The sequence below is a fragment of the Panthera pardus genome, unplaced genomic scaffold, assembly GCF_024362965.1.
Source record: "Panthera pardus isolate Hobbes unplaced genomic scaffold, ASM2436296v1 HiC_scaffold_3, whole genome shotgun sequence".
In the NCBI taxonomy this organism is placed as follows: domain Eukaryota; kingdom Metazoa; phylum Chordata; class Mammalia; order Carnivora; family Felidae; genus Panthera; species Panthera pardus.
The window spans coordinates 8,779,810-8,803,766 of NW_026526876.1; the positions used below are offsets into that span (position 1 = coordinate 8,779,810).

The 23,957-nt window shown below is 44.6% G+C and overlaps 2 protein-coding genes across 3 annotated transcripts in view; one reads left to right on the forward strand and one right to left on the reverse strand.

Annotated features, from left to right (window-relative positions):
• Nucleotides 1-8,210, reverse strand: part of CFAP52 (cilia and flagella associated protein 52) — a 43,257-nt gene extending 35,047 nt beyond the window's left edge. The window contains exons 1-3 of the mRNA XM_019413451.2: nucleotides 8,077-8,210; nucleotides 1,392-1,591; nucleotides 399-535 (exon numbers count right to left, since the gene is read on the reverse strand). Coding sequence (XP_019268996.1) covers nucleotides 399-535; nucleotides 1,392-1,591; nucleotides 8,077-8,164 — 425 coding nt within the window. The 5' untranslated portion in view covers nucleotides 8,165-8,210. The remainder of the gene's footprint in view (nucleotides 1-398; nucleotides 536-1,391; nucleotides 1,592-8,076) is intronic.
• A 585-nt stretch (nucleotides 8,211-8,795) lies between these two features.
• STX8 (syntaxin 8) overlaps nucleotides 8,796-23,957 on the forward strand; it is a 254,100-nt gene continuing 238,938 nt past the window's right edge. The window contains exons 1-3 of one of the 2 annotated variants that reach the window (XM_053892661.1): nucleotides 8,796-8,925; nucleotides 14,830-14,929; nucleotides 22,872-22,966. In XM_053892661.1, coding sequence (XP_053748636.1) covers nucleotides 8,909-8,925; nucleotides 14,830-14,929; nucleotides 22,872-22,966 — 212 coding nt within the window. In that variant the 5' untranslated portion in view covers nucleotides 8,796-8,908. The remainder of the gene's footprint in view (nucleotides 8,926-14,829; nucleotides 14,930-22,871; nucleotides 22,967-23,957) is intronic. The other variant, XM_019413453.2, reaches the window with a different exon arrangement.

A 23,957-nucleotide genomic window follows, 5' to 3' on the forward strand; every position in this document is an offset into this window, starting at 1 on the left:
ATTTATTTACTTTGAGAGAGAGAGACAGAGAGAGCAAGGGAGTCACAGAGAGGGAGGGAGAGAGGGAGAGAATCCCAAGCAGGCTCCACGCTGTCGTCACGGAGCCCGACTCGGGGGCTCAAATTCACGAACCGTGAGATCATGACCTGAGCCAAAACCGGATTCTCAACTGAATGAGCCCCCCCAGGCATCAGTGATTTTCTAAAGCTCCCCAGTGGCCTTCAGCATGCAGCTAAGGTCGAGAAGTGTTGCACTACCGTATTTTCCCCGTAGGCTTTTCATATAAGACACACACATGAATGTGGACAGGCCGACAGAGAACCTCGGAGGGGAGAGAGAGGATGACAGAACTAGAAATATGCCCGGTGAAAAATAAGTAAACGTATTGAGTTCATTACCTTCCGTCGTCTGGGCCTCCTAGTGATACCAAGTACAAATCATTTGGTGAAAAGGCCAGTGCTTCGATTTTGCCCTTGTGAAGTGACAGCCGGGCAATCAGCTCCCTTTGCTTATAATCCCACAAGATGATATCTGCCTGGGGGCGAGAAGACACTGTCAGATCGCAGACCAGCTTCAGAAGAGTCTCAGCACAGAGCTACCTCTCTTGGTGGAAAACAATCAGTAAGAGCACTTTTCTGGAGATCGGACTGCGTCTCACAAACATTAAGGGCAAGAGGGAGGAAACCATTCTAAATTAAGCAGAGGGGGAGCCTGGGTGGCTGAGTCGGTTGAGTGTCCGACTTTGGCTCAGGTCATGATCTCACTGTTCTGGGGTCGAGCCCCTCATCAGGCTCTGTGCTGACAACGTGGAGCCTGCTTGGGATTCTCTCTCTCCGCCCCTCCCCTGCTCGCACACTTGTTCTCTCTCTCTCTCTCAAAATAAATAAACATTAAAAAAATATTTAAAAAAATTTATTAATTAAGCAAAGGGGCACTTGGGTGGCTCAGTTGGTTGAGCATCTGACTTCAGCTCAGGGCATGATCTCATGGTTCATGAGTTCGAGCCCTGCATCAGGCTCTGTGCTGACAGCTGGAAGCCTGGAGCCTGCTTCGGATTCTGTTTCCCTCTCTCTCTGCCATTCCCCCACTCAAGCTCTATCTGTCTCTCTCTCAAAAATAAATAAGCATTAAAAAAACTTTTTAAATAAATAAATTAAGCAGGGACTTTTTGTTCCTGAGCATTATCAGTCCACTCTCTGTGGAGTCAGGTGTAAACACCAGAGTGCTTACTCTCAGCCGGAGGGAATAAAAATGAGCTCAAAGAGGAGGCCATGAGGAAGAAGAGGGGAAACCAGGGACCATCACAGAGCTGCCCTGAAGTTGGGGGGGGTGGGTTCTAGGGAGTCACCTCTGTATCGATTTACAAGGAACTATTTTTTCAGTTCATTCACCTTGAAACCCATGAATGTGACTTGCCCGGAGGCAAGGTACAGCCCACTCTTGGAGATGGCCACACAGGAGACGTTGTTACTGTGGCCGTGCAGGAAGTTCTGTTCCTGAGTATTTATTGCCTGGATCAGGACTGTGCAGCCCAGGGGGAAAATCAAATGTTCCTGGTCAGGATGGCATTTCAGACCAGTGGGCACGTGTCCTAGAAGAGAGAGATTAAAAATAGTAATGATTAAAGGAAGAAAGAAAGAAAAAATAAAGGTGGTGATAATTAGGGGTGCCTGGCTGGCTCAGTGAGAACAGTGTGTGACTCTTGATCTCTCTGAATTCAAGCCCTGTGTTGGGTGTGGAGCTTACTTAAAAATAATAATAGTAATTTTTAAAAAAATAATAATTAGGTGCACAAGTAGCCTATATATGTATATACATACATATACACACGTATATATACATATGTATACATACATATGTATATACAAATGTTATATACATATATATATGTACATATGTATATATACATGTACATGTATATATATATATTTTTTTGATACAGTGGTGCCCGGGTGGCTCAGTCAGTTGAGAGTCCGACTTTGGCTCAGGTCACGATCTCACGGTTTGTGAGTTCAAGCCCCGCGTTGGGCTCTGTGCTAACAGCTCGGAGCCTGGAGCCTGCTTTGGATTCTGTGTCTCCCTCTCTCTCTGCCCTCCCCTGCTTGCGCTCTGTCTGTCTGCCTGTCTCTCTCTCTCAAAAATAAATAAACATAAAAAAAAATAAAACAAAATTGAATACAAATTTTGAAATAAAAAAAAAATCTGAGATCAACTAAAACAAGTGGGTTGGTGGGGGGGTAGTCATATATGTAATTTTATTCCACTGACAAGGTCGGTCTAGTATACCACTTCTCAGACTTCAATGCATAAAATTGCCAGGGGATCTGGTTAAAATGCAGACTTCAGGTCTGGAAGGGGAGCTGAGGTTCTGAATTTCTTTTTTTTTTTTTTTTATCTTTTTTTTTTTTAATGTTTATTTATTTCTGAGAGAGAGAGACAGAGTGCAAGCGGGGGAGGACAGAGAGAGAGGGAGACACAGAATCTGAAGCAGACTCCAGGCTTTGAGCTGTCAGCACAGAGCCCGATGCGGGGCTGAAACCCACAAACCGCGAGATCATGACCTGAGCTGAAGTCAGACGCTGAACCCAGACGCTGAACCCACTGAGCCACCCAGGTGCTCCTTGAGGTTCTGAATTTCTGACAAGTTCTCAGGAGATGCTGGTGGTGGTCCAGGAACCTCACTCTGGAGAATAAGGCCAATTCTTGGAATCCTGAGAAGCAGGAAATACCAACAGCCAGTCTGGGTGAGTGGGAAGCACAGTACGAACATGAATTCACTGCCTCCACTGCCCACAAAGTAAAGATAATTTGGTTCCGAGTCACCACCAGGAGCTCGCTCTAAGGAAGCCCAGACCTCTCGCAGTGAGACCCCATCCTCCAGCTCTGGGGCAAGAACCATCACCCCAACTATAAACCTTTGCAACATGCTTTATTGTGAAAGAGAGGTCCTCCCTTATCACTCAATTTTGGCCAGAATTTGGGGGGCTAGGCTTGATACTATTTTACGGTACAAACCGTAAAGTCAACTTGATTAGTTAAAAATCATTTTTGGTGTCATGGTATTAAATGTATAGATTAAGGAAAAATAATTTTTATAATAATACATTCAATCTCCTTTCTAAAAACAGGATATGTTTTTCTACGAAATCTCCTTTTAGGGCTTCCATTTTCGATTTTTCTCCCTAAAGATCTCACACATTTCTTAGTACATTTATTCCAGGGTATTTTAAAACCATTCTATGGCTATCTCCTACTCCATCAAAAGAGTCATAAATATTTATTAATATCATGTTCTCATCTTTTAATGAATTCATCTTTTACATTTAACTCCCTCTAGAATTTATTTTGGTACAGAATGTGATTCCAGTAGCTAAATAGATCACAGATTTTTCTTTCTTTCTTTTTTTTTTCTTTTGCTCAAATTGTCAAATGTATTTATTGACTAAATGATTTCTTTCGCTTTACTTGAGATTGTTCCTTTTTCCTGTCGTAAGTTCTCCAAAGCCTAAGGTTTCTGTCTTTGGGGGTGATCTGTCTGATGAGGTTTTGGGGTGATGGTGGGGTTCGGAGCTGACAGCCAAGAAAGAATTCTTGAAGACGTCTTTGGGGCAAAAAAGACGATTTTGTTAAAGCACGGGGACAGGACCTGTGGCAGGAAGAGCTGCACTGGGGCTGTGAAGAATGACTGGTTATATACCATGGTGTTGGGGGAGGTAAAGTCAAGAGGACGTTTCTTAAAGGGATTTCCACATGCGAAAAAGACTCACAGGGTACTGGAGGCCTAGCTATTGTCAGGCCAAGGTTGGTTTTCACTCGAGCAAAACACTATCCTTAAGACAGTAGGGAGTTCCTGGACATTAGGCTATTGATAAGATTGCCCCCTTTTTTTCCCCCTAATTTTTAAAAAACATTGATTTATTTTTGAGAGACAGAGCAGAGTGGGCGATGCATTGGGGGGGGGGGGCACACAGAATCCAAAGCAGGCTGCAGGCTCTGAGCTGTCAGCACAGAGCCCAAGGCGGGGCTTGAACTCACTGACCGAACTTCACTGAGCTGAAGTTGGATGCTTAACTGACTGAGCCACCCAGGTGCCCCTAGATTGCCCTTTTCTTGCAGTTGTACTAAGATATTTGTAAACCGACAGTGACTCTATCAGTTTAACCATTTGTTGTCTGTCTTCTCCTTTGTTCTTGGGCAGCCAGGAATGTCACACATCCTACCTGCGGGGGACACACATCCCACCTGGGGGGAGGGGGGTGGGGCATGGGTATGCTAGTTTATGCTTTACCCTCAGCTTGTCCTATGCTCCCTCTGCATGTTCATATATACATTTTCAATTGCAGTTACCTAATAAGCAATCATTTGACTATCCATATGGAAAAAGCAAAATCAGATCCTACCTCACACCATCCGCAAACAGTACAATAGGTAGATCGAGGACCTAACTGTGACAAACAAGACTTCGTGTGTACACAAGTTGTAGGAGATGACTTCTTAAACGTGCCACAAAGAGAGCAAATCCTAACAGAGAAGGCCACCGTAGTCATCCAGTTATGTTAAGAACCTAAGACTTCTGATGACAAATGACAAAATGAAAAGAAAAACCCAAACCAGGAGAAGATGTTTGCAATGCACGTAATAGATAAGGATTATATCCAGAACATACAAAGAGCTACCACAAACAAATAAGAAAGCACAAACTGCTCCAATGGAAAAATGAGCAAAGGCTATGAACAGGCAATGTAGGAAGGAGGAAATTAAAAAAAAAAAAACAAAAACAATAAACATGTGAAACTATAGCCATCAAAGTAATGAGCACTGCATCCCAAATGAGACACTGTTTCATTTCCATCATAACAGCTAAAATTAAAAAGGCCGATAATAGCAAGCATTAGCGGTGATGTGAACAAAAGGAAACGCTCATACAACTGCGTTGTGGGAAGGTACTTCGGGGAATAGCTTTGGAAAACAACACAGCCACGTTCAGAATGGTTGAGCACGCACACACCCTAGGACCCAGGTGTTCCACTCTTTGGTACGTGACCTAGAGAAATACTTGCAATTCTGTCTACAGGCCACTACAAAGGTGTTCACTGCAGCCTTGCAGCCTTGTAGTAGCAGAAAGTTGCAAATAAATTAAAAGACCATCTACGGGGGATAGATAACTAATGTTGGTGTATTTACACAAGGGAGTAGCGGAGTTAAATTAATCGACATGAGAAGATTGCATAAATGCTGGGTGGAAAAAAAAGCAGGCTTCAGAATGTGTGCAGGATGAAACCATTTCTATAAAATATAAAAACTTGCACATTTACAGTATAAATTATTTATAGATAGCATATTTAATATTTTACACACACCATAAACTTTGAAAGCATGGCTGGGAAGGGTACATATTAACTTCAGGGTAGTGGTTGTCTCTACAGAGGGAGAAAGGATAGGATAGTGTGATAGAAGAGAGGACTTAAAATGTGTGTTTTTTTTCTCAAAAATATTAACTCAAGGGGCGCCCGGGTGGCTGAGTCAGTTGAGCTTGACTCTTGATTTTGGCTCAGGTCACGATCTCACGGTTTGTTGGATTGAGCCCCACATCAGGCTCTGTGCTATTAGCACAGAGCCTGCTTGGGATTCTGCCTCTGTCTCTCTGTCTCTCAAAATAAAGAAAAGACATAAACTCAAAAAAATTAACTCAAATAAGAAAACTCAAATAAGAAACAGTATCAAAACTTGCTAATCCTGTGTGCAATACTTGGTATTTATTATGGCATTCTAAATTTCTGTTGCACTATTTTATGATAAAAATAAAAGAGCCCTATAGTAACCCCTGCACAGGAGCACCTGAGTGGCTCAGTTGGTTAAGCTTTGGACTTCGGCTCAGGTCATGATCTCACAGTTCATGGGTTCGAGCCCTGCGTCAGGCTCTCTGCTAACAGCTCAGCGCCTGGAGCCCACTTTGGAGTCTGTTTCTCCCTCTCTCTCTCTGTCCCTCCCCCACTCAAGCTCTGTGCTAAGGGAAAATGTACATGGCATAGTGTTAAGTGGAGTTAAGTAGAAAAAAAAAAGTCTAAAATTATACAGTATGAGCCCCCGTTCATTTAAAAAAGGCTTAGGGGTGCCTGGGTGGCTCAGTCAGTTAAACACTGACTTCAGCTCAGGTCGTGATCTTGTCGTTCGTGAGTTCGAGCCCTGTGTTGGGCTGGGAGCCTAGAGACTGTTTTGGATTCTGTGTCTCCCTCTCTCTCTCTCTCTCTTCCCCTCTCCCCCTGCATCATTCTCAAAAATAAAATAAACATTAAAAATTGTTTTTAAAAAGGGGCACCTGGGTGGCTCAGTTGGCTAAGCATCCCACTTCAGGTCAGGTCATGATCTTGCCGTTCGGGAGTTCAAGCCCTGCGTTGGGCTCTGTGCTGACAGCTCAGAGCCTGGAGCCTGCTTCCGATTCTGTGTCTCCCTTTCTCTCTGTGCCCCTCCCTCGCTGGTGCTCTGGTTCTCAAAAATGAATAAATGTAAAAGAATAAAAAATGAAAATGAAAAAAAATTTTAAAAAGTTTATATGTAAATATATATTTGAAAGGATCACACCAAACCTTTAACAGCACTATCTTTGCAAAATGTAACGATGGCTGATTTTTCTTTGGGCTTCACTGTATTTTTCCAGTTTCCTAAACTCTTCTTCTTAAGTGTGGCTATGGATTTATCCCTGTATGCTCAGAACATAGCATACTATTTGGCATATAGTGGTTCTAGATAAATGTGTATTTGACTACAGGAAAGAATATAATATAAATTGTCACAAAACCAGCAAAGTAAAAATAATTCCATTAATTTGGGCCATTTTAAAAGGCCAAGATAACCAGTAATGGCCATGGAAGGCACTGGAATATAATGTACCATCTATTTACTCTCTTTTTATAACTTTTTTTTTTAATGTTTAAAGTTTATTTTAGCTAAAGAGAGAGACAGAAGGAGAGAGAGAGAATCCCCAGCAGACCCAGCACCGGCATTGCAGAGCCGGGTACGGCGGCTCGAACTCACGAACCCGGAAATAAATCATGATGTGAGCCAATGTAGGAGGCTTAACTAACTGAGCCACCAGGTCGCCCCCATATATTTACTCTTAGAGCTCCACAAAACATCATGAATTCAGTTGCAGAACGCTGTGTTCGAGGTTCTGCACTGACCCCCTGCACTCAGCAGCGGTCACTCACTTCCTTTACCAATGACCTTGCCACCGGCTCTAAAGATGGCCGATATCTCAGATGTACTAAGAAGTGCCCACTATCTATAAGAGACTGTTAAACTAACACGAAGAGTCAAGCTCTAGGTTCCAGAATGTGCCTAAAGCTTTAGCCATTGACAGTTCTGGTGTGCAATATTACAATTTTAAAACTTTCCGGCAGCACAACACACTTAAAAAAAAAAAGTTTGCTTTTTCTAAATGTAACGCGCTTGTTTCCTTCCTTCACACACAAAAACAAAGAGCATTACCCCCCTTCATGTTCAAACTATCAGGCAGTCATAAATAAGGTGTGAGCAGAACCGCCAGGCCTCCAGGACAGAAGCATCTCCCCGCCTCCACAGCCTTCCCTGACACCCTCAGTGTTAGGGTCCTTCTCAGGTTAGAGGACAAGATCATCCCCTAAAACGGCTGCTCACTGCCACGTTCGGTCCCCAGCTCATTCTCATGGGCACATCAGCTGGGGTTCTAGTAGTTGTGCCCAGGGGCCGAACAGGACTCAGCCATCCCGCGGTTACCCAGGGGCGGGCAGCTGCGGGGGCTGGCGGGGTCACAGGGCCAGGGCAGAGCTGACCAGGGGGAGATGGGTTACGACCACCCTTACTCATGCTTCGGTCCCGTGAGCAGGCACTTGTCCCTCTTAGGTGCTGTGAAACCATCCCGGTCTTTGAGGTCTGGGGCGAGGATGTGATTCCCCAGGGCCTTGGGGGCGGGAGAGAATTTGGCCCTTGCCAGGGTCCCGCTGCCTTCCAGGTGCCACCCGGTGTCCCACGGTCCCTGTTTGCGCTACTCGTCCCCAGGGCTTGCAACCCCCCGCCCAGACACGTTCGAGGCCTCACCATTGAAGCCGATCGCGGCCTCAAGCTCCAGCTCGGCCACCTCGGCCACCTCGGCCACCTCGGCCTTGGGAGGAATTTGGTTCTCCATTCCCTGGACACCAGGCGCTCCCTCTCTCTGCCTCGGGCCGCGCAGCGTCTCCTGGTCGGTATGGTAACGGACGCGCGCATGCGCGCCGGGCTCAGGCCCGCGCTCGCTCTCGGCTGCTGAGCCCTGAGCTCCCGCTGCGAAAGCAGAGAGGGCTCCTTTTCCTTCCAATTTCCCTGAAAATTTAGGGGCACTGGCTGCACGTTTCCCCCGACGGACTCTTTTCGTAACCGCATAACCAATCACCGAGTGTCATTTAGGGAAGGGTGCTATAAGACAATCTATAATTGCCATTCTTTGGGTCCTTTGTTTGAAGCAGGATTAACAAATTTTTTTTTTTTTAAGTTTTATTGAGGTATAACTTTACGTATAAAATTCACTCTGAGGTTTAGTAAATGTACACAGCTGTGCAACTATGCCCACAGTCCAGTTTTTGTGTGTTTTTTGTCTGAAGCGGGTTGCAACTTCGGGTAACTGCCGGAGGGCTTGAGATGCTTCCACCTTCCCGGGAAAATGCTTCGATTTTTGTCCAAAAGTTTTATTTTAATTGCGCCGGGCTGTTCGCGCCGACCTAAGGGTTGCTGGGGGGAGTGGCTTCCCTACCTTGGAGGCCGCAGCTCACACGCACCGGGGGGAAACGGCAGGTTCCGGTCGCGCCCGGGCCGAACCGCGGGGTGTGAGCCGCGCGGGCCGCCGTAGTCAGCTGCCGCGAGCAGGAAGTGTCCGAAGGCGGGCGGAGACAGCGCGATGGCCCCGGACCCCTGGTGAGCCCGGGGTGAGGGCGGCCGCGCGGAGGGGTTCGCGAGGGAGGCCGGGCTTCCGGGGAGCCGGTGGTCGCCAGGGTCTGGGGCCGGGGAACCTTCGGGAAGAGGGGAGGGGCAGCGGGGGGGGGCAGCGGGGCCCCTTCCCCAGCCGAGGGAGACCCTGCCGTGTCCCGCCACCCTCGGTGTTCGCAGGGGCGGCCCCGGACGGGGGGGGGGGGACCCCGGGGAGCTGCGGGCTTGTGCCGAACCCCAGAACATGCCTTCAGCCCTTCTCGGCTGCATCTGGGGAGATTTCCCGCCCGTCCTGGCTGTGGAGGTGGCTGGTGCTGGCTTCCCTGGACTCTCGGGAAAGTGAAGTCCAAGTAACCTTTTCGTGCAATGCCGGTCCATCTGGTGACCCCCACCCCCGGCCCCTTACTTCACAGGCGGAGAAGCCGAGGTTCAGAATGCATGGTCACCCGCCAGTTAACCAGCTGGCTCTAGGACTTAGATCTTGTGGGCCCTTCAAAAAAACTTACCGGAATCAGGGAGGGAAATTACGCATTTGTTTATAGGGCATTTAACCCTTACCTGAGTCAGCGTCACGAAGGCTGTTTTCCTCTGCTGCAACTTCTGTAGCAGAACAATAGCTGGTAAGGGTCATTCCCTCCACAATTAAGTCCCAAGGACTGAACGATGACAGACACAAGTACTGACCCCAAGGAACATATTGCTATGGCATATCGGACTTGACTTTTTTTGTTTCATAATGAAAAGCGTGTTATATAGCTCTGTAAAGTTCTTGTTGGACTTTATGTTTTAGGTTAATATTTCTGGTAGAATTTATAATTGTTGAAGTTGTAGGCAGGATGGCTACCGGGAGAATGGTGTGCAAGATCAAAGTTAGCACGCTCTGGGATCTGGGTGACCTGGCCAATGGCTTACTTGATTGAACGCTAATTTTTTCCCCCACCAAATTTTAACAATTGTATACACCCTGATAGAAAATTTAGGAAGTACTGAATATTTGCAGAGGGGAGAAACGTCTTCAACTTTGTCATTTGGAATGATAGCCACTATTGATTTTTAGAATGAATACATTAGTTTATATAATATGCGTGTGTATGTACATATAATGATACATATACAAGCATCCGTGGCTTTTTGAAACTTCACCTTATGCCACTTTGCTTTTAGGAAAGACCTACCTTAGTTCCTGTTTTCTCTAACCAAAAGAAATCTGAAGGGGGTTTTTGCTTTTATGAAAAAAATGCGGAAAGCGAAAATGGCATTCACCGTTTATTTTGCAGCAAGCTGACTTAGGGGCATTGTGCACCCCAACCAGCAGAGTGACCCCCCCAAGCTCCTTCCCTGGGAGCTATACTCAGCATGACAGCATCAGACTGTGATAGCTTTGAGCTGTGTCTGTGAAAACCTGTGCGCTTTTTTGGGTTTATTTTGTGCACCTGTTAGCAAGATGTGCCTTAAGGTATCAGAAAAAACCAAGAGAGGTCATTTTTGGGGGTCTGAGAAAGCTCAAAAATTTTTCTGTATGAATTAGTGGTCATTGCCCTTTTGCTTTATACCCCATTTTGCCTTATGAAAGGTTTCATTGGAAGACTACTTTTGGATAGTGAGGGAAACCTGCATGTTTTACAAAGCAGGGAACGTTTCCCTGTGTCATTAAGTATTTACTAAAAACAGGATTTTTTTAATGGTACATAATAGTGCATCATATGAATAACCGTAATTATTTCCCTCTTTTGTACCTCTTTGTAATATTAGAGTTTGTTTTGTTTAACTGTTGCAGAGACAGCCCCTTTGTTCCATCTCTTACTTCCTCGGCTCACTTCCTGGAAGTGAACTGTTGGGTTCAAGGATATGAACACTTTTAAGGCCCTTGATAACGTTTTGCTAAGTTGCCCTCCACTTCCTGGAAGCTGACCCCCCTCACTTTACACATAAGGTAGGAAATAGAGCTCAGAGGTGATAATCCATTTAGATTGATGGAAGCTGTCCTTGGACCCCAAGCCCCTTCCCCAGTTCATGCTGAAAACGCATTTATGATTTTTCCCGTTGCTCTCAGGTAGTTTGAATCCGTGGCTTTCTCATTTGTCCGTTGACTATGAAACAGGTGGAAACTCTGCTGTGCTGGTAGCTTAGCTCCGTTGCAAAGTGGGTTGCTGGTCAGGAGGGTAGGAGGGAGTATGGAACGGGACTTTGAAAACCTTGTAAAAACAGACTTGGCTACATACAGCCTTCTGTTCGTGCTGTTGACAATCGTACATCAATGGTGCTTTACTCCTGAATGGTATTCGGCTGGTCAGTCATGGCATAGAGCCGTGACTGCTTTACCGGTGTATCAAAGCAAGCAGTAGGCTCGCTTTTTAATAGAAGGATGACTGTCTCTGAACAGGTTCTTTGCTAAAGCTAATTAGCTTTCCTGCCGGGGCAACATGTGTGTTGGTGATGCACCCTTCCTGGAAGAGTTAGAGTTAAACAGACCTTAACGGTTTTGTATTCTGGTTGGTGTTTTCTTTTTTCTTTTTGGTCTATTCTCAAAACTGTTGTGGAAGGTAAAAGAATATACAGAAAGGGATAGTCTAACGACCTCTTTTGTACTCCTCACCCAGGTCCTATAATTACCAGCCTTCTGCCATGCTGGTATCATTCCTGCCTTCCACATCTTTTTTCCCCAGGTTTTTGGTTTTTTTTAAGTAAATATTACGTGTGTATGAATTTAACTGTGCATTCAGTGTTTTTGTGGTAGAACAGGGGACTTCCTGCGTGTTCCCCTTTTCAGGTCTTCGGTCTCTGCTGTGGCATCACCATCCTCTGTGTCCCTTGGGCCTGAAAACTCCAGTCATCCACTTTTTCTTGCCCTCCTCCTATCTGATTATTGAATATTTGGTTTTTCTTTCAAATGCCTCTGGCATCTCTTTAAAACATTTTTTTTTTTTTTTTGGTAACGTTTATTTAACTTTTTGAGAGAGACAGAGAGAGAGAGTGAGTGTGAGTGGGGAAGGGGCAGAGAGAGAGAGAGAGAGACAGACAGACAGACAGACAGGATCCGAAGCAGGCTCCAGGCTCCCAGCTGTCAGCACAGAGCCTGACGCGGGGCTCTTACTCACCAACTGCGAAATCATGACCTGAGCCGAAGTCGGACGCTTAACCGACGGAGCCCCCCCTGGCGCCCCTGGCAGCTCTTTCATGCTGTCTGTTTCTGCCTTGGCCCCATGCTTTTAGTTGTGGGCCTTGCAGACAGGAGATACTGGTGACCAGTTATGGAATGGGAGTCTTCTGGGCTCCTGCCACTCCTCTCTCGTTCCCAGCCATTTATGTAAATGAGTGCAGGTTAATTTTCCTAAAGTAGTACTTTATTTATTTATTTAAATGTTTATTATTTTGATAGAGAGAGAAAGAGAGAGTGTGTGTGCACAAGTGGGGTAGGGGCAGAGAGAGAGGGAGAGCCAAGAATCCCAGCAGGTTCTGTGCCATTAGTGCAGAGCTCGACATGGGGCTGGACTCATGAACCACGACATCGTGGCCTGAGCTGAAATCAAGAGTCAGAGGCCCTGCTGACTAAGCCACCCAGGTGCCCCTCAACTACTACGTTAGGTACTCGTGTGTTTGATACTGTGATGAGGCTGCCCGTGACCTCTGTGCTTGTGGTTCTCAAACTTTGCTCCAGGTAGGAACACCAGGGGGAGTTTTGACAACTCCTCGTGGTCAGGTCAAACCCCATTGCCAGGGCGCCTGAGTGGCTCAGTCGGTTAAGCGTCCAACTTCGGCTCAGGTCACCATCTCGCGGTTTGTGAGTTCGAGCCCCGCATCGGCCTCTATGCTGACGGCTTGGAGCCTGGAGCTTGCTTTAGATTCTGTGTCCCCCTCTCTCTCTGTCCCTCCTCTGCTCACAATATGTCTCTCTCTGTCTCAAAAATAAACATTAAAAAAAAAATAAAACCATTCCCGCTTAAGCAGGATGCTTGGGTTTGGGAGCCAGGAATCGGTTGTGTTGTTGTTTCAAGATTCCCTGGTGATCCCAGCATGTAGCAGAGTTTCAGAACTAGCACTCTCCAAGGCTAATGTGGGAACGTAAAGATTGGGAGCAAAACATCTGGGATTTTGGCCTTCTGCATTTCCTAGAACCTCTTCAGGGGCTCACTCGGTGTGCCAGAGTATCCCCTACAGCTCCAACGTCCTCTTTTTTCAAAAGCCTCCCCTGATAATTCTGGTGTTCAAGGCTCCACAGAAACTAGCTCCCACGCATCTGTCCCCTTTTATACCTTACCCTCTTACCCAGGGCTGCTCAGCCGAATGTGCCCCTCCCTCCTGCTTCAACCTCGCTGTTCAGCCCAGGGTGTCACCTCGTGGCCCAGCCCTGTCCAGTCCGAGTGCCTCGGCCGACACTACTTTCTCTCCCTCCCAAACTCCAGGAGTACTTACCATTTAGGCTCCGTGGTTGTTAGGCAGTGTATCATACCTTATTATCTATTTCCATAGGTCTGGTCTGGGACCACAGAGCCAGACCTGTCTGTGCTCCTCTTTTCAGAGGTGAAAGTATGGAGGGGAAAAGGAGAAATGTGGTAAAGCTGGGAATCAGGACCCTGTTTTCCTTATCAGCTCCCCTCCTATTTTCTTAACTACGTGTCGTGTTACTTGCTCTTTTCTTGGACGCATGAACATACACACACTTTCACACGCATACACACGTGATGCTCCTTCAGCGTAGAGTGGGGCATTGTCAAAGATCCTACCTCATGAGATTAGAAGTAGGACCTGGCCCAGATCAGGTACTCAGTTTGTTACCCATCGCCGTAATTACTCTAGTAAGATTGCTAAGGGAAGTGACGGGAGATTGTTTTTTGTTGGTTTTTTTTTGCCGTTATCGAAAAACACATTTGCCAAGTTCCCTCAGTGGATGAGTAATGTGTGGGAGTTCAAAGATTTTTAAGAAACGGATCATTTACTTTTTCAAGCAGAAATGGGGACATGGGGGCAAACAGCAGTTTTCCCTAGTTTGTACTAGGACAGCCCTAGTCCCTCCTCTGCAGAGCAGGGCCACCTGGTAGGAGAGATACAAGGTGTACTTAGCTGTTCTCTGCAAAACAAATAGGAAGCGAAAAGGCTGTCCCAGAAGGAAAAAATAAGGGACCCCGGGGAATTTATTGTGGATTTTTCAAAGCCTCCCGACACTCTGAATAACAAATAGAAGCTCGGCAAATGTTTCCAGAGAGTTCTTGCGAGCTTAGATGTCCGGAGGGGGTGTCCTGCGTCCCCAGCGCATTTTGTTGGAGGATAAACAGTACCTGCTGTTCCTGTTTTGTGAAGCTCTTCCCCAGATACCTGCCTGGCTGGCTTCCTCACCTTGCCCGTCGCTCTGTGTTCTTTTATCCTGCTTTCTTTTTCTTGTTAGCGCCTACCAGCCCTGGACATGCTGGGTCTTTATTTATTTTATGCTCCTTGAGCAGGGACTTTGTCCATTCGGTTCGCTGCCCTGCTCTCCAGTGCCTGGAACCCGTGCTCAGCCCAGAGGAGCCCTTGCATAAATGTTTGCCGGATGTTCTGTGAGTGGATGAATTCGAACAAGTGGTTGGGGACGTAGTTTGCAGTGGGCGGGACCACTTGGCCAAGTGGATCTACTGCCTGTTTGTGCTGATTTTCTCACTTGTAAGATGGCGATGGGAGCGGTACCTGTCTCCTGGCGTTTTCGTGCGGATGAAGCGAATTGTTACAAACGGAGCATTCAGAACAGAGCCCGGCTCACACAGTATTTCCTATGACAGCAACACGTGTCGCTGTATTTACTATTCTCATCCTCCCCGTTTGACTTGGTGGCTAGAAGTAACAAGTGGCACGCAAGTCATGCAGAAAGTTGCTTTCAAAGAGCCTGAAGCATGCTTCTCCTTTATGCCTTCGATGCAGGTTCTCCACGTACGATGCCACCTGCCAAATCGCGCAAGACATCGCCGAGAAAATCCAACAGCAAAATCAGCATGGAAGAAGTGGTGAAAATACAATCAGGGTGAGAGCAGGAGAGAATTAGGACCCGGAACGGTTTGTCTGAGCTCTGAGCTCTGCAAACCCTCCTACTGCTGAGACTGTGTGTGTGTGTGTGTGTGTGTGTGTGTGTGGCTGCGAAGCTTATGGGCATTGCGTTGACCTTACAGTCAATCAGTGAATCGTTATAACTGAGACGAAACGAAGCATGACACCCGTTTAATTTCTCCTGTTTAACCATAAAAGTGTCTAACAATTTCCTAGTCCAGCTCAGTCCCCAGGTAGTAAATCTTTCGGGCTCTGCAGGACAAGAGGCTACGCCTTCACCTCTCTGAGAATCTGTTCTTGCCAAATGGCCTTTTTGACATTTTACATTTATTCTATGTAATACATGTAATAATTTGCATTTTATATAGCTTGCAGGCTGTATAAAAACAGTGGTAGGATTTGGCTGGGGAACTGTGTTTTCCAGACCCTCATGGATTCACTCTAGCTCCTTCGATTCAGATCCCAACACCGCGGGTTTCTCTCTAACCTTTCCCCTTCCAAGTTGGTATTTTTCTTTTCCGGCAATCAGAACAGGGAGATCTTTTTGCTCATGGGGTCTGTCTTAGGGGTTGCAGAACACAGTGTCAGACACTGTACCACCACGGGCACCACCACAGACACTTAAGTCTGAGTTTGTCTTTCCTTTTTTTTTTTTTTTTTAACGTTTTTATTTATTTTTGAGAGAGAGAGAGAGAGACAGAGACAGAGCACGAGCCGGGGAGGGGCAGAGAGAGAGGGAGACCCAGAATCCGAAGCAGGCTCCAGGCTCTGAGCTGTCCGCGTAGAGCCCGATGCGGGGCTCGAACCCATGAGTGTGAGATCATGACCTGAGCCACAGTCGGATGCTCAACCGACTGAGCCACCCAGATGCCCCAAGATTTCGTACTTTTTTATGGCTGAGTAATATCCCATTGTGTATGTCCACTGCATCTACTTTCTCTATTCAGCTATCAATGGGCATGTGGGGTCTTTCCATAATTTGATTATTGTAGATAAAGCTGCAATAAACATAGGGGCGCACGTATCCCTTTGAATTAGTGTGTTTATATTGGGTTAAATACCCAGTAGTGCAATTACTGGATGGTACGGTGGCTCTATTTTCACCTTTTGAGGAAGCTCCCTACTGTTTTCCACAGTGGCTACACCAGTTTGCATTCCCACCAACAGTGCACGAGGGTTCCTTTTCCTCCACGTCCTCGCCAACACCTGTTGTTTCTTGTGTTGTTGATTTTAGCCATTCTGACAGGTGTGAGGCGATATCTCATTGTGGCTTTGATTTGTAGTTCCCTGAGGAGGAGTGACGATGAACATCTTTTCATGTGTATGTTGGCCATCTGGATGTCTTCTTTGGAAAAGTGTCTATTCGTGTCTTCTGCCCATTTAAAAAAAAATTTTTTTTAATGTTTTATTTATTTTTGAGACAGAGACAGAGTATGAACGGGGGAGGGTCAGAGAGAGAGGGAGACACAGAATCTGAAGCAGGCTGCAGGCTCTGAGCTGTCAGCACACAGCCCGACGCAGGGCGCGAACTCACGGACCGTGAGATCATGACCTGAGCCGAAGTCGGACGCTTAACCAACAGAGCCACCCAGGCGCCCCTCTTCTGCCCATTTTTAAATTGGATTACAGTAAAACCTTGGTTTGCGAGCATAATTCGTTATGGAAACAAGCTTGTCATCCAAAGCACTTGTATATCAAAGCAAATTTCCGCATAAGAAATAGTGGAAACTCAGATGATTCATTCTACAAAATATAAAGAAAAATAAACAACATGCACTTTTAAAAACCTTCGTGGCTGGTGTGAGGGAGACGAGAGAGAGGAGGGTTACTGCGTAGGACGACTTTCACTATCACTAACAGAAGTTGACCACAGTACAGTATTAATAAACTCTTGTCTTATACTGTATTTAGTGTAATTGGCCATAAGGCAGCAGAGGAAAGGGTCTGTATCTGCAGGCAGCCTGACCTAGAATGGAGCACAGCATTCCTAGGCTCGCTCTTGGATGGAAAAGCAAAGGACTGTCCAGAGATGCTTGGAAGTGACAAAAAATACACTAATGCCTGTTGTGGGCACCTTCCAACATTCCGAAAAATCACTGATTTCTGCCAAACGCTCCAGCCTGAGACCGAGCATCCGAGTGTGGGAGCCGATGACCCACAATCCCGCGGCGAGAGAGAACCATTGGCTCAGTTGTGATCACGCGACATTCAGCATCACATCCTACTCGTATTGTGAGACGTTGCTCGTTTATCAAGTTAAATTTCATTAGAAATGTCTGCTCGTCTTGCAGATCACTTGTAGAACGAGTTACTCGCAATCCAAGGTTTTACTGTATTTGGTTTTTGGGTGTTGAGTTGTATCAGTTCTTTATAGAACTTTATAGAACTTTATAGAACTGATTTTGGATACTGACTCTTTATCGGATATGTCCTTTGCAAGTATCTTCTCCCATTCAGTAGGTTGCCTTTGAGGTTTCTTGATTGTTTACTTTGCTCTGCAGAAGCTTTTTATTTTGATGTAGTCCCAATAGTTTATTTTTGCTTTTGTTTCCCTTGCCTCGGGAGACATGGCTAGAAAAAGGTTGCTATGGCCTGTGTTCTCTTCTAGGATTTTTCTGGTTTCAGGTCTCACATTTCGGTCTTTCATCCATTTCGAGTTTGTTTTTGTGTTTGGTGTAAGAAAATGGTCCAGTTTCATTCTTTTGCATGTTGCCATTCGGTTTTCCCAACACCGCTTGTTGAAGAGACTGTCTTTTTCCCATTGGATATTCTTTCCTGCTTTGTAGAAGATAAAGTGACCATATAATTGTGGGTCTATTATATTAATTTTTAGTACTTCTACATGTAATCATTTTCATTAATTTCTGGCTTCCTCTTCCTCTGTTACTTTTTGCAGAAATAAGCGTGTGTGTGTGTTCTCATTTCTCTTTCTTTTCCATAAGATACTCCTTTGTGTCTTGCTCTGTTTGTTTACTACCGTGTTGTAGTAATCTCTCCATATTAATTCTTCGAGATCTTCGCTGTTCTTTAGGACTACGTAGTTGTGCTACTGCACAGATACGCCATAGTCCACTTAACCTGCCTAAGGATGGGAGTTTATATAATTTCTCCTCTTTTGCTGTTATGAATAATGCCACAATAAATAGCTTTATGTTCTTCCTCCCCTTGGTATTTGTGGAGGTGTCTTTTCAGGGTGAATTCTCAGAACCTGGGTGGATGTGATCTTTTTCACCTGCCACCAAATTCCTGTCCACAGGGGTGTGCTTACTCACCCTTTGACCAGCAGTGCACAAGTTTCTGTTTCTTCACAGGCTGGCCAACAAGAGGGTGTCATCTGATAAGTGCGATATGGTATTTCAGTGTCGTTTCAAATGTGCATCTTTCATGTGTGAATCGAGTGAAGTGTGTTTGCACATGTTTAAGCATCATTTACATTTTTCTGAGAAGTTCTTTTGTTAAAAAAACCCTTTTTTTAAAATTGGATTGTTGGTCTTTTTAGTCTTTAAGAGTTTCTTATCTAGTATGGAGATGAGTTCTTGGTGACATATTATACTTTATTTTCTTTATTATTTGTTGTTTGGCTTTGCTTAGGATATCATCTGCCATGTGAAAGCATTATATAAAAAAAAATTTTTTTTAGCGTTTATTTATTTTTGAGACAGAGACAGAGCATGAACAGGGGAGGGGCAGAGAGAGAGGGAGACACAGAATCTGAAACAGGCTCCAGGCTCTGAGCTGTCAGCACAGAGCCCGACGCGGGGCTTGAACTCACGGACCGTGAGATCATGACCTGAGCCGAAGTCGGACGCTTAACCAACCGAGCCACCCAGGCGCCCCGAAAGCATTATTTTTTAAACAGAGTTGGCTAGCGATCTTTAATTGCTTCTGTATTTTCACTCATACCTTTTGCTATTTTGGGGATGTAAGGGAATTCATTTCTGTTTTCTTCTAATAAACGTATGGTTTCACTTTTTTACATTTAGACCTCTGATTCATTTAACTGGTATAATCTTCTTGGGTACTTAATTTCTAATTATAAATGAGTTTTCAGTGTGGCCAAATTATTGCCCATGGTGGAAAAGTTTCCCAATGTAGACTTTCTGGATTTAGGTTGTATAAAATTTTAAGCCTCTTCAACATACAATTCTGTCCCAATTCCAATTATCTTTTAAAAATCTTACTCATTCTGTTAGGTGTAAGTATATAATAGTTTAATATGCTTTTTTTGTTATTTATGCCATTGAACCTGTTTTCATATATTTATTGGATACTTCTATTTCTTCCTTTGTGAATTGCCAGTATATGTCCTTAACCTAACTTATTAGTTCTTTTGTTTTTAATTTATTTATTATTTTGAAAGAGAGAGCAAATGTGAGCAGGGGAGGAGCAGAGAGAGGAAGAAAATCCTAAGCAGTCTCCATGCTATCAGAGCAGAACCCATTATGGGGCTCAATCCCACAAACTGTGAGATCATGACCTGAGTCGAAGTCAAGAGTCAACCGCTCAACTGACGAACCACTCAAGTGCCCCTGAGAAAGGTCTTTCATACCCAGAGATGATCTAAATATTTCATCTAATCTTCCAAATTTTCTTTAATCTTTCCTTCTGTTTTTATTTTATTTTATTTTTTTAATGTTTATTTTATTTTTGAGAGAGACAGAATGTGAGTGGGTTAGGGGCAGAGAGAGAGGGAGACACAGAATCCAAAGCAGGCTCCAGGCTCCGAGCTGTCAGCACAGAGCCCCACGCGGGGCTCAAACTCACGGGCTGTGAGATCCTGACCTGAGCCAAAGTCGGACGCTCAACCAACTGAGCCACCCAGGTGCCCCTGTTTTTATTTTATTTTTAAACATGTATCTTTAAAATATTTGAAGTTTATTTTGGTACGTTGTAGGCATCAAATTTTATTTTTTCCCATAAAAAAAAATTATTCTTTACCTTATCCCCCCCAACATATGAAATATCCACAGGGCGCCTGGGTGACTCAGTGGGTTGAGCATCCAGCTTTGGCTCCGGTCATGATCTCATGGTTCGTGAGTTCAAGCCCTGCATTGGGCTCTGTGCTGACAGCTCAGAGCCCAGAGCCTGCTTCGGATTCTGTGTCTTCCTCTCTCTCTCTGCCTCTCCCCCACTTGCTGTCTTTCTGTCTCTTTCTCAAAAATAAACATAAAAAAAAGAGGGGCGCCTGGGTGGCTCAGTCGGTTGAGTGTCCGACTTCAGCTCAGGTCACGATCTCACAGTCTGTGAGTTCGAGCCCCACGTCGGGCTCTGGGCCGATGGCTCAGAGCCTGGAGCCTGCTTCTGATTCTGTGTCTCCCTTTCTCTCTCTGCCCCTCCCCCGTTCATGCTCTGTCTCTCTCTGTCTCAAAAATCAATAAATGTTAAAAAAAAAAATTAAAAAAAAAAAAAGATGAAATAATCCTGTATTTCATTCACTGAATTTATTTTTGCACAGCCATACTGCGCCTGGACCTCGTGTTCTGTCACACTAGTGAAGCTTTCACTAACTGCCAGCATCATATTCTTGTAGTTTTTATGAAGATTTAATATCTCATTGTTGAAGTGCCCCTCTATCACACATATTCCTTGTCTTTTAAATTTCTCTTTATCTATGTTTCAGAATAATTTTGCATGGCTTCATTACAATTCATTTGTCCTGTGCCTCTGTTACCAACTCTTTTCTAGTAAGAGAACTCCACTTGGGACTTTGAATAGATGTGTAGTTTATTCATAGATTAATTGGGGAATGCTTACATTTTTACAGTATCGAGTGTTTCCTTTTATTCATTCCTCCATCAGTATTTACTACATAGTCGCAATGTGCCAGGCAGGTGCTAGATGCTTTTTAGGTTTTGTTGGTGTTGTTAATGATGTTTAAAAATAATGATGAAAAGAAATGCTCCCTACCTAGTACTTAAATTTAGAAATGCCCTGGATTTTTTTTTTTTTTTTTTTTTCATTTTAAGATTGATTACCAGACTGACTTCTTCTCTGGTTTCTAGTAATTTGTCAGTGGATTCACTTAACTTTCCCAAATAGACTTATCCATTTATATATCATGATGATTTCATCTCCTTCTTTCCAGCCCTTGTGTATTTCTTTAACTTGTCTTATTGCGTTGGTTACAACTTCTAGACCAATGTTGGAAAATATTACGGTTAAGGTAGTAATGTTCCATTCTTAGTTTTCTTTCTTTCTTTTTGTTTTGTTTTTAATTAATTTCCCCTGTGCTGTATCAATCATACATTTGTTCTGTTTGTAACCATTAACACTGTCGGATTTAGTATTAGATTTTCTAACATCAAACTGTTCTTAAATTACTAGGATAAATTCTACTTGGTGATGGTATGTTGTCATTTTAATGTAATTCTGAATTTGCTTTGCTAATATTTTTAAAGACTTTTGCATTTTATAATCCTTACAGGAGATTAGCATGTAGTTGCTTTTTTCTTTTTGTCTCTCCCCCGTCCCCTCTGCACCCCCTCCCCCCACTCCCCAGTATCTCTGTCAGTGATTGTTATCAGGGTTGTGTTAGCTTAAAATATGAGTTAGGCTCTCCATCTTTTTCTGTGCTTTGGAAGGTTTCTTGCAGATTATGATGATGGAAAACCTTTCCTGGTTTTAAAAGTAACCATTTTTCTTATAAAATATTAAAAAAATCCACTACTTAGAGATAATCACCCTTGGCATTTTGAAGTATTTAGTTCTTAGATTGATTTTTTTTCTCTGTGGGTGACATTTCATTTTAGGGCTTGATTTTTTTCTCTTTTAATAAATTATGCTGGCTATCTTTCTATGTCGACAAATCGAGGTTTCCGTCATACTTTTTAATGGCCACATACTCTTTGATCTCTTGAATGCTTTTGAGCTTTAATTTCGTAGACTGCTCTTCAGTTTGGGGCGTGTGTGTGTGTGTGTGTGTGTGTGTGTGTGTGTGTGTATTGTGCTATGTTTGTTTGTTTTACTCTTCTTGAACGAGGGGCGATCTCCTCTCCGTGGTATTTCCTCATAAACACTGTGGGTGGTTTCTCCGTGGTTCCCAGAGGTATTAGAATAGTTAAGGTTAGACTTTTCTTGGCTGCTGATACCTTTGAGGGTTGCTTGATGTGTGTGAGCCCTCAGCCAGCCTTTACTGTTCTGCCGTTTTTCCCTTAGTGTGTGTGACCCTGCTAATCCTAGGGAGGGAGTCCTGCCTTCCCCTGAAGTTATGTAATTGCTACTTCGAACAAGGTAGCAGATGAAATCTGCATTAGTCTGTCTTTTCACACCTATCTCTGATTTCCCGCGTGGCTGGCTGTATTTAATTTACATGGGCAGTTTCATTTTTCATATTTTCTCAGTTCCCCAGAGGTTCTCTCCCTACCTTCCTCCATCCTTTTACATAGCACTCAAGAGTCACAAAGAGCAGTTTCCTCTGGGTTTGTAGAACGACTAAGAAAATCTGTACACTCCTGGAAAAAGAGTCACGGGGAGTGAGCATCGTTATAAGAACACACTGCTACAAAACTTTTAAATGGGTTTTAAGTAAACCAGTGTGTTCAGAGCAGACTGGCGGGATTGCAGTGAGACTTGACGTCTTGTCATTTGAAGCGAGGTTGAAGACACTTGGGTTTTTCACTGGCGAATGGGGTAGATGCTCAGGGGACAGGATTCAGACTGTGAGGGCCAGGGGTTGGTTTCCCGTCACTGTCTACTCAGGTATGGGCTGGCTGTCCACTTGGTCACCTTATACAGCGGATGCAAGCATCAGGTGGGCAGCTGGACCAAAATTTGGATACCTTAGAACGCTGAAGGTGTCCTTGGGAAGTTAAGCATCTGCCAGCTGGTCCTTGAAGGAATCATAATGTGTTTACGTGATGTTTTTAGTAACTCCCCCACCTCTGGACTAGCATACTTAGGATGTGTTCTTTTCTTTCCAGCTGACCGTGACAATCAGAGCTTTGTTGCAGAGTCTGAAGGAAAAGATCGCCCTTTTGAAGGACTTATTGCTAAGAGCTGTGTCAACACATCAGATGTATCCATGTAAACATTTCCACCTCTTCTCTAGAGTGGGAGGAAAAAGCAGTCTTATTTGGAGAAAGGAAGGAATCCGGGCCACCCAGATTTTTTTCCATAGCTCGAGGAAGACCTGGTTTCCCAAATATTGCCTATAATCTCGATTTCTATTTTAAGTGTCTGTTGCCCTGCTCTACCGTGAAAATGCTGGCGAGGCGAGCATATACTGATGGAATTAAGTACTGTGGCCGCTCTTGGGTGTGACCTTGACAGTGTAGAGAGCTAGTGCTCTCGTCGTCGGTGCTGTCCTTGCCTAGAGCCCTGCGCTGCCACTCCCCCCGAAGATGGTGAGCCACTGCTCCCACAGGAGGCCTTCCGTGATCATCCCGGGCTGGGATCATGCTGGACTTTCCAGAGCTCTGAGTGATCCATTTTCTTTTCTGAGAGGCCAATGCCAATAGCCACCATAGACCTTTGGGGTTCTTTCTTTCTTTCTTCTCTTTCTTTCTTTCTTTCTTTCTTTCTTTCTTTCTTTCTTTCTTTCTTTCTCTCTTTCTTTCTCTCTTTCTTTCTCTCTTTCTTTCTCTCTTTCTTTCTCTCTTTCTTTCTTTCCTGTTTATGTAGGTTACTGAGATGTGACTCCTTTGCTTTAACGTTCTTTGGAAAGCACAGATCCCGCCCCTGGTTTTGGGAGGTTTGGGAGTGTGGGCGGGGAACAGAGCATTTACTTGAAGCAACTTGGGCCATCACTCCCACCGACCCTGCCAAGTATTGAAGCTTTTTTTTTTTTATTAGAAGTTCATCATTTGATCAATTTAAAATCCATGTGACCCATTCCCTAAACCAGTCCTTTATTTTTTATTTATTTTTTAAGCCTTTTTAAAAAATGTTTATTTATTTATATATTTTGAGAGAGAGACAGAGTGTGAGCAAGAGGGGGGAGGAGCAGAGAGAGGGAGACACAGAATCCGAAGCAGCTCCAGGCTCTGAGCTGTCAGCACAGAGCCTGA